The 10,793-nt window shown below is 44.7% G+C and overlaps 1 protein-coding gene across 2 annotated transcripts in view; it reads left to right on the plus strand.

The window, feature by feature from the left end:
* Positions 1-9,262, plus strand: part of LOC109953307 (metal transporter CNNM4-like) — a 19,390-nt gene extending 10,128 nt beyond the window's left edge. The window contains exons 6-8 of one of the 2 annotated variants that reach the window (XM_020588748.1): positions 1,765-1,854; positions 3,925-4,100; positions 4,657-9,262. In XM_020588748.1, coding sequence (XP_020444404.1) covers positions 1,765-1,854; positions 3,925-4,100; positions 4,657-5,202 — 812 coding nt within the window. In that variant the 3' untranslated portion in view covers positions 5,203-9,262. The remainder of the gene's footprint in view (positions 1-1,764; positions 1,855-3,924; positions 4,101-4,656) is intronic. The other variant, XM_020588749.1, reaches the window with a different exon arrangement.
* The last annotated feature ends 1,531 nt before the right edge of the window (positions 9,263-10,793 follow it).

Genomic DNA, 10,793 nt, shown 5'->3' on the forward strand with positions numbered 1-10,793 from the left:
TGCAATATTGCGCAGGTGAAAGAAGGCAGATCTAGAGACTTGGATTTTGTGTGATTTAAAGGACATATTCTGATCAAAAATGACTCCAAGGTTCCTCGCAGTAGTACTGGAGGCAAGAGCTATGTCATCTAAAGTAACTATATGATTAGACAGCAGATTTCTAAGGTTTTCAGGCCCAAGCACAATGACTTCAGTTTTGTCAGAGTTTAGAAGTAAGAAGTTGCAGGTCATCCAGGCCTTTATGTCTTTAAGACATGCTTGAAGTTTGACCAGCTGACCTGATTCATTTGGCTTCATAGATAAATATAACTGAGTATCATCTGCATAGCAATGGAAATTTATGTTGTGCTTCCTGATAATATTGCCTAAAAGGGAGCATGTATAAAGTGAAGAGAATTGGACCTAACACAGAGCCCTGTGGAACGCCGTGACTAACTTCACTCAGCAGTTATAAACACATTTCTACATCATTAACACAGGCTGGACCTGTAAAATAACTGTCTTTGTTTCTGTTTGATCAGGAGGCTCTTTAAAATAGGTTATTTATTGCAGGTTTAAGATGGGATAGACTTTACTGGCCCCAGTCGGTGGCCTGCCAGTAGATGGCCTCAAACCTGCACAGTGTGTTTACACTCTTCTGAAATGAGCCATTCTGCATTTTAAGATTTGTACTTCAGCTACTTCAAGTATATTTTGACGCTGCTACTTTTGTACTTGTAACAGAGGCGGTGTAGTATCAGTAGGTAAACGATCAGCTTCTTCACCACCGAGCATTTGATCATTAAAACAAACTCTATGCTGATGATATCAAAATATTTTAAGATCTGGTATACACTGCTGATCAAAAGTTTTAGGTCACCTCCATGTTCCCAGTAGTTACCAGTGGGATCCAACAGGTGAACACACCTGTGTCATTGTCTCTCCAATTGAAACCAAACACTGCTGCCATAGCAGACGTTCCCACAGACGTGTTACACCCATCGGCTGCTTTGCTTTCACTCTTCACCTGGAAAGTCTGGACCCTGTGCTGCCGTTCCATCACGTGAAGCTGACCGTCTGGTTCTTTCCTCATCCACAGCCTGGAGCTGTTTGTGGCTCCTTCTACTGCTACAGGGTGAAACCCTGAGAAGCTCTGACTTCCTGGGTTCATGGCCTTTTTCATGGCCTTGAACCTGTAGGAACTGTTGCATCAGTTTTCAAGGCTTCTTTTACTTCACAGCTACAGGAAAGACAGACGTTCCCCTGTTACTGGACCCTGGAAAAGGACTTGTTTATATGACATGTCACTGCCACAGGAAAGACGGACGTTCCCCTGTTACTGGACCTTGGAAAAGGCCTGGTGTATATGACATTTACACACATTTCTAGTTTTTGGTGACTTTTTATTTTTACTTTTGGTGGTGTGCTTCTCATCTGCTTACGTCTGAATAAAATCTGGAGAAATGGAGGTGACCTAAGACCTCTGATCGTGGTGTTTGACAGTGGAACAGAAGTGATATGCTGCCATGAGCCATTGAAACAAGAGCAGTGTCCAAAAACCAGAGGGGACCTTCAGAACCGACGTCCCAGTAGAGCGAGAGTGTCGTACCATCCACAACCACAGAACGTTTTCAGAGTGCAAACAAAAAGCTGCACCCTGTGAGGTTTTCAGATGAATCCACCTAAAGACCTGTACATGATGCAGTGAAGCTCCAACAGGGATGTGAGAAGATAAACCAGCTCCTCTTTCTCTCTCTGCCCCCTCCTCCCTGTCCTCTCTCTCAGCCGTCACCTCTCCTCTCTCCCCATCAGTGGCATCCCCCCCTCCACGACGCCTCTCTCTTAAGAGGTTTTCTCTGTTCTCTCGTTTCCCAGGTAAACACTTGCATGGGCTTGGGGGGGGGGTTTCCTCCTTCAGCTGATCTCACCATTTCCTTTTTGTCATCACCTTCACAGCCCTGATCCAGCAAGTTGTACACACTGTTGGCAGACGTGGCCCTTTTAGGTCACATGTACCTCATTTAAACCAGGGGCCTCTGTCGGTCGCATACTTATTCTACCAAAACGATACTTGAAGAGATATAAACATCTTACTCCGCAAACGCTTTTTCCATTTAACAAGAAGGAAAATATTGACCGAACACACATCAGCACCATGAACTTTCCTAAAATGACACTTTAAAACTGACCAGAATTTTAGATTTAAATCAAAAGCTTTTCAGTATATTCGTGTCAGTACACAGATGCACAGCCCCCAGTATAAAGTACAGTTACATCAAATATTTGCTGGTTCCAGGTGTCAGATGCTAAGATTTGCTGTTTTGTAGCATTGCAAACACCAGGAAACTGTAACAAGTATTTCTTTTTGCATTTGTTGCATTTTATAGTGCAAATTAGACTCTTAGAGTTGGTGGGTAAATAATGATGGGTGCAGTGACAACAGTGATCTGTGGTGTCAGTTTTCCCAACCTCAGTCAGGAAACGTACCAGTGGGAGGCGACAGAGTCTGCAGGAGGGTTTCACTCTAACCCGGGTTGTGCTGACGTCTCATGCACACATCACACATTCAAAGATATTTCTGATATATTCTGATGTAAAAATACCAAATTGTCAAAAGAATGAAAAGTACCATCACAGTTCCCTGAAGCCAAAAGTCTCAGCAACAGAGATTTAGTTTACAGAGAAGTTCTTACATTTTGCCAATCAGGTAAAGTTTCTGCTTGATAACTGATTAAACAATTAACCAGATTGTCTAGATCAGTGTACCTTTCTGATCGATTGCTTCGCCACTACAGTAGATGATGCTTTTTTAAAATATATAATCGTTAGTTGCATCACTGCAGGTCGCGTCACAGCGTCCTCTTCACTCGGCAGGATTTAACTTGCTGGATGTGGTGTCCTCTGGTTTCCAACTCTGTCACTACCTTCTCCCCTTTAACCACTGATCCACCATCTTTCATCAGGCGAGGCGGCTGCTCTGACCGCAGGCCTCTGGGTAAAGGAGGAGTTTGACACTTTGAGAAATATATGTATTTGCCTTTTTCTTTCTGAGAGTTACACGAGAAGGTTGATGTCACTCTTACCAGTCTGTTAAATGGGAAGCTGCAACCAGTTAGCCTAGCTTAGCATAAAGACTGGAAACAGCTAACTGGCTCTGTCCAGAAGTAACAAGGAGCGCAGCAGTGTTCACAGCCAGATACGTGTCAGTTACACAACAAAAAGATCAGAACTGAGCATTAAGCCCTGAGATATGGACGCGGCCTTTGTTACCTTTGGGTTGAGTTTCCAGTCTCTATGCTAAGCTAGGCTAAGTGGTTATAGCTCCAAAGTTGCAAACTGGTATCAATGTCTCATCTAAGTCTCAGTAATTATGCAAATAAGAGAAGTTCCCAAAATGTTGAACTGTTCCTTAAAGCACACGTTTCTTTTACCTCCCACTTCATCTCCACTGTACAACACTGATCCGAGGTTCTCTGATCATCACCGATGCTCGCTCTCCTTTAACTCTTCAAGCCAGATTACAAGGGTGCTTCCCTCACACTCCATGACATCACTAAAGCCAGCCAATGAGAGAGGTTCTTCCTCTGAGCTCCCACAGTCCTATCATGTCCATAGAAAGCTCAAACGATGCACTTTGCCTCATTGCATGGCCTGTTTGTCACAGTGTTACTCAGTCACTGACATTGGTTCATGTGTGTCTGTGTGATGTGTTGCAGTGTGTTCATCGTGCCTGCTGCTCTCATTCCTGCCAACGTTGTCAACGTCAGCTGGCTGCCTCCATCTTTTCCCGTATTCTGACATATTCATCTTGTTTTCATGTCCTTTTTCTGTCTCGTGTGTTTTCTGCTTTTGTGTACATTTAAGTGTGTGTCTGTGCTTCTCCTTGCTGTCTTTATTGTTTGCCATCCTTGCTCTCCTGCTCACTCTCTTCTCTGTCATTCTCAGAGTTCCGTTCTCCGTCACGCCGGGGCAGCCTCAGCCGCTCGGCGTCCCTGACCTGCACTGAGCGCCCTCCAGAAAGCGGGTCCATTGGCGGCAGCAGCACTCAGATCCCAGGCACCCCCTTCCAGTACATACCAGACTTCTGCGTACGTGCGCTCACAGACCTGCAGTTTGTCAAGGTAACGTTCGGTTTCGACCAGCTCTGTCATCGCAGCAGCCCGGAGCTCTGTTAGTCTGAAGTATGAGCGGTGATGTGCAGGAGGAGACGTCCCTGAACAACAGGAAGCTGTTTTGCTCTGACATTCTCACTGGACCTTTACCTGCTTTTCTCTTGCTGTTCAACAGATACGTTAATAGTTTCATGCAAAATATGTAATAGGGCTGCAACTAACAGTTATCTCAATTTCCACTGAATCGGCTGGTTATTTTTTCAGCTCATTTTTGGATCAATACGACAGAAAATGGCAAAAACCAGCTAACGACAGGTTCCCAGAGTCCAGGGCTATGTCCCCAAATATCTTGTTTCCCAACCAACAGCCTGACACCAGCTTCATTCATGTTGTTGTAATGTGAGAAAGGAACAGTGATAATCCTGACCCGTTTCCAAGGCGCCCGCTCTGGGAAACACTCCTTGACCTATACTGAAGTATAAAGTAGTTTAACATGGAAACACTTAGAGTATTTCATGCTTGGCCTTGAGTAAATGTACTTGCATGTTGCCTCTGTCCTCCTCAGATCACTCGTGCTCATTACCAGAACGGCCTCCTGGCGTCCAGGCTGGACAGCTCGCCACAGTCTCCAGAGGGCAGTCGCACTCGCCTGGACATGTCCGTCTCTTTGCCGCCCGTGACGCCACTGGGGATGTGCACTCCGCTGCCATTGGCCACGCCTCCTGTGAAACAGCTTCCATCTAACGCTCAGCTGACGCCGCCGAGCAGTCGCACTGCTCAGGCCCAGACCAACTCCTCCTCCTCTGGCCGCAGGCTGAGCCAGTCTCTGGCCCAAGCTGCCCCTCCTCCGTGCAGCCACACACCCCTGTCCCAGAGTCCTCCACCCTCCATCAGCACAGCATCGTGCATCCTTAACCCCCACCCAAATCCTTCCTCCAAGTCCCAGCACTCCCCGCCCTCTGCTGGCCCCGAGAACGGGCTGGGAGAGGCCACCTCTCTGCTCAGTGAGCAGCACAACTGTGTGGGCCCCCGCCAGCCCAGCCACGCCCAGGCACCCCCCCACCCACTCGTTCACACCATCAGTCACGCACACACTGAAAGCACGATCTAACTAACATCTGTGCACACACTGGCACTGCTTCTTGTTCCTGTTTGCCTGTTGAACTCTTCTGTCTAATAGTACACCTCCTGTGTGTTGTGTAAATAGAGATCCTCCTTTAACCGTCCTGCATGTCCCCCCCAACACTGAGCAAGATCAAGAAGACAGCAGAGGAACAGGGAACGCTACTGAGTACGGTTAGACAGGGCTGTGTCCAGGTGTGTTCTTAAAGGATCAGTTCACCCAAATGACTACAACAGGCAGTATGTCCTCACTTAGCTCCAGCGCTGTCTCTTTTTGCAGGGAGGTTTGGTTTCATTTGACCCAAGTTTTAAGATTTGTGCCTCCACCTGATTAAAACACTTTCCCAGTTACTGTGGCTTCTCCACAGACCTCAGCACGACCAGTTCTCATTCTAGATATTTATAAACCAGGTTGCATGAAGTTTTAGTTTCTTGCATCTGGTTAATTCGTTTGTGCAGTACCTTAGTTATTTGTTATACCATTAAATTGACGGCCAGTTAATCAGCTGATGACACGCTTAGCTGTCTGTTATGCTGCGTTCCTGTCATATCACTTACATTATGTGTTTGCTTGACTTGTTAATAGCGTTCAACTTTCATTGCAACTGGGAAACTGATTGACCTGATTTAGCACTAACAAATCTGGGTACATCAGATAAGAAACATAACAGATCTGATGTTTTATTGTGAATACAACCCTTCTGCTACCCGCTTTGTAATCATACGCTGACTTGATTAGAGCTCTACTTAGATTAAATGACTGTGTAATGTAACTTAGTGCTAAAGTTACACAACTACAGCTGGACCCATGAAAGAGAGATGCTAACACTAGCGAGCCCCCTTTGTTCTGTCATTCAGGAAGAACAGAGTCTGTGGGGAAAAGCACAATAGCTGCAGTATCGTTATATTTCTTTACACAAAAGTGAGGAGAATTAAAATTTCCTTTTAACTGTTACAGCGTTATGAGGACACAAACATGTCTGTTATCTCCGCTGTATTTCGGAGGCACTTAACTAGTTTGTGATTTGTGTGACCTGACCCTTTAAGTCCTTGACAGAAACCCTATGGCCACACAGGTGACTGTTAGAGGATGTTCGTTTTGTTTCATTTGTCTCTCAGTTTACATTTCCAAAGAGTGAAACTTCCAAAAAGCTATAAAGTAGGTATGATTTGTGGAGGGTCTGGTTACAGATTGCCTGTTCTCCTCAGCGTGTCCGATAGAGACGTGGCAGAGGTGAACAGATGAATTTGTCTGTGGGATTTGTCGGTGCTGAGCCCTCAGTGAATCAATTCAACCACCAGCAAATGGACCAGATTCACTGTACTGAGCAGCTTCTAGTCTGCAGTGAGAGTTTAACAACCACACCAGTGAGTTTGGGTGTTTTCACCCCTTTAATCCAGCTGCTGACTGTTTGTGGTTAAGAGGCTAAAACTGGCGAAATCCCTGGTTTGGTCCTTTGAGTCACAGAGAAGTGATGGGGGCTGTCTTCTGGCCTACATCCTGACCAAGGCAATAGGTTTTAAATTCAATTTCAAAGAGTTACATTATAATGTTTATTTTGTGTAATATTAACTTATATTTTACATAAAATGTATGTTTTATATTTTAGAGATTTTATTTATTTTTCACCTTCTTTGGTTCTTGCAGTTTATGCTGAAGGAGGAGCGGCAGACACGATGACACTAACTGCACAGACACTTTTATCATGAACGCTAAAGATTTCTCACTGTGAAAAGCACTTGGTCCGACTCGAACTCCTGCTCGAAGCTTCATGTTGTAAAAACACGAGCTGATCAAACTGGACCTTGCGTTGCTGCAGAAACTGACCTGAGACACACTGAGCTGTTTTTGCTTTTGTCTAGTACCCAGTAACACGAAGACCAAATATCCCAGAGCAACATGCAGTCTACAGTTTTCAGTAGTATGCATGTTCCCAGTGCATTCTCTGCACAGGGCGACTTTATCAGAGTCTGATACTGTAACACAAACCTGACCATCTCTCTCAAGCTATGGACTCTTCGGCAGGGCCGTATCCAAGATTTTAGAAGCACTGAGGTCTTTTTTTAATTTTTAAAATTAAGTTATTGGCTCCATTGTGTTTTCTGCTGGTTTTATGTGACGGAGCTGTTGTTCTCCGGGAATAGTTTGACATTTTGGGAAACACCCTTGTTTGCCTTTTTGCAGAATTTGACATGAAGCCCAGTGCCACTCTGGTGACTGTATGGTACATATGAAGCTGCAGCCAGCAGGCTATTAGCGTAGCTTAGCATAAGGACCAGACAGCTAGCCTGGATCAGTCCAAAGGTAACAAAATCTACATAAGGCTCGCTAATTAACACTTCTTGTTCATTTTAATCAGTGGGAAAACTGAAGTGTTAAAATGGTGAGTTTTGGTTTTATGGGGACTGGTGTAGGCCACAACTGTTTTTACATTTCTGTTTAGGATATGATGTGTTAATTATTGAGCTTTCAGCCCTGTTCCCACCAAACGAACTGTCCCCAGGGAACAGGACCTTTTCCACCAGACTTTAGTTCCTGTGAATGAAATGTACCTGAAACTTCCCAGTGGAAATGCACTTTTAGACGTACTGGTAGCTGTATTAGCCAGGCTGGCTGTTTCCCTGCTTCTGGTTTTCTTTTGCAGAGTTAATCTAAAATAATCTCTCACTTCAGGAGGAAACGGTTTGTCTGGCCTTGTCCAAAGGTAAAAACTCCACAAGCCATCTTCAGGAAAACACTGCTGCCAAGGAATAGTCCAAGATACAACCCCATAAACTGACATTTGGCCACTTTGTTACTGAGCCTTAGGGGACCTTGAGGCAGATTGTTTTTACCTTTGGTCAGGTCTAGGCTCCCGCTCTCCCCTGCTGCCAGTCGTGGCCTGTTGGCTTCATGTTTAACACACCGATGTGAGAGTGAGAAAACAAATGAGCACATTTCCCAGACTGTCGGACTACTATTTAACCTGTGTTTCTTGTATGTATTTATTAACCTTTGAGTTCACGGTCAGCTCAGGGTGAAGGGTTGACACTTGAATATCATGAACATTCGCAGCACAATAACTCGTTGAGATGTAATGGACCTACATTCCTCTGCATGTCTTCACACCAGTGAACTCACAGCTTTCCTCTCAGTTTGGTGTTTGATATGACCTTCCAAACCAGGGATTAGTTCACAGACACCTGACACTATGTGATGTACATTTTATTGTGTGTGTAGGTGATGTTGTACCTGCTCAGCCTGTTTTGGAGCAAATGAGGAGCCGGTCGTGTTCCAGTGGACTGAAGAGCAGCTCATCCTCGTGCTGTTGGTGACGGGCTGAGCTCCCATGTTAAAGCTGCTAGCTTGTAATCTACCTATTTTTTCTTACGTGTACAAAACTGAAATGACTTAAAGGTGATTTATTTTGTTGACGATATAGTAAAAGGTATTTATTTGAAGAGGTATAAATGAAAAACTATCTGTATAAGCTAGCACTGATGTGAAACCACTTTGAGCCTGTGACTGACAAAGTGAATATTCCAAAGCATTTCCCCTTTTGTGGGACGATTTGTGGAGTGAGGCTGGATTACCAACCGGGCAGGTCGGACACCTGCTCCCGCACCCCCCCAAAGCCCTAGGTTCACTTTGAGTCCTTGTTTAAAATATTTAAAAACCGGTTGGATACTAGCACCGGTCCAAAATCAAGTGTTACTGGAGGCTTGTTTCCTTATTTTATGGTCTGGCTTAGACGAGGATCCCAGTGTCAGAATCTAGTTGTTGTGCTCACATGTTGCATTTTGCTAAACTGACTCATGTTTTATCCAGCAACCGCAGAGCAAACCTGGGGCCTGGCAGTATTCCAGTATAGGAGTAGCAGACTCAATGTACAAAGGGTTGGAGTTAACTGGGGGCCCAGCAGCTCATTTTTACCCCAGTGCCCCTCCTGGTACATCCAGCCATGGAGATTAACCATAGATTTTATTCAGCCGGACCTCTCTGAGCCGAGAGGAAACCCTGCTAGTTAAATGCGAACACTTAGTCGACATAGCCTTAGACTCGATTTAAAGAAAATTTAGGCCTGCCTGCTGGTTCATATAGGTCTCATGTAGCAATTGATCTTATACTGGTTTCCAGTGAAGCCGCTGGTTGGTTGTCTGACTTCCAGTTTGTGTACTGGGAAACAGTTGTTGTACTTGGTATTCCTGTATTCATTGTAAAGCTGTTGTTTTGTGTTTTTGCACCAGAAGGTGTGGTTCAGTGGAACGGGCTTCCAGCAGGGTCACACACCCAGTAACACTGTTCAGTTCCCTGACTGCTGTCTGTGCGACATCTCTGTAAATACTCTGTTCATGAAGAGCTGAGCGTTTGCTTGCTGAGAGAGATGCTGGAAATGGCTCTGTTTATAAGGAGAGACATTTCCATTGTTTTACTACAAAGGCATTGTGTAGCAATAAACACTGCACAGAGTTGATCCTCAAACATTCACTCCTCCTATCTTCTGTAGCTTTCTTGTATTTTTTGTGATTAGATGTGATAACCAAGCATTCTCCTTTCCCATCCTTCCCTTCCTGTCGGCCTTTGCCATCATATCTCCTCTTTCTTCTCTCCTGCCATGCTTCATTTTCACTCCTTTTCCTCATTTATTTTTCACCCTGCCCTTATCTAGACTCCTCTATCACCACTCAAAGCTATTGAAATTCCTCCGGCCTTGCCTGCCGCTCCGATCTGCTAAGCTGTTTTTATTTTTCAGACCTTTTCTATCATGGGACCGGAGTGGGGGAGCGGGGCTTATCAGCAGCTCCTGTGGTGTTGTTTTAAGCCATGCAGCGGTGCAGTGATTAGACGTGCGAAGGTTAAATATTTTCTGGTGCAGGGTTTCTCAAGCCACTGTGTATAAATCACAATCAGACTGTGTGAATGGTCTGAGTGTGTTTTGTGTGTGTGGAGCAAAGCAGAAACACGGCGAGGAGAGTGTAGACTAGTGCCCCCGGGACGTGTTTTTGCATTTATTGTCATCCTCTTTACATATGCTTAGGATTTCTGTGCACACATAAAGACCAGGCACTGAGAGTTTCAGTGCAGATGTGGGAGGATTCTGGATCTGAAATACATAAATAATCATAGTTAAGCGTTACTGCAGTAAAAACCCAGACATTTGACGGTGAACAGTTCTGAGAGTTGTCATTTAGTCTTTCCATTTCCCCAGGGTATGTCAGCCGATGCAGAATACTTGTTTGACAGGTTTACTGTTCAGACGCTGCTGCGACATGTTGGACTTGTGCTTTTTATTTTCTTGCACTGGTTGGACAGAGACGGTTGAGCACTACCAAACATGAATTATTTAACTTGAAGCAATGTGTATGTATTGTTTTATAACTGGCATTTGAAGATATCTATGAGGTTAATAAACCTGGGATCTATTTCTCTACAGAAAATCTCTGTCTGATTGTGGATTTTCACTGCTGGAACCAAGTTTCTTTTGCTCTGCAGGAAAATGAACTGCAGGGTTTACTCGTTTCGTATTAACTGGTGTGGGGAATGTGTACAAGACTTGTGGGTGGATGCTCAAACTCTGCTATCAAAAGGAAACAGGTTAT

The sequence above is a fragment of the Monopterus albus genome, unplaced genomic scaffold (assembly GCF_001952655.1).
Source record: "Monopterus albus unplaced genomic scaffold, M_albus_1.0 scaffold614.1, whole genome shotgun sequence".
Classification (NCBI taxonomy): Eukaryota; Metazoa; Chordata; class Actinopteri; order Synbranchiformes; family Synbranchidae; genus Monopterus; species Monopterus albus.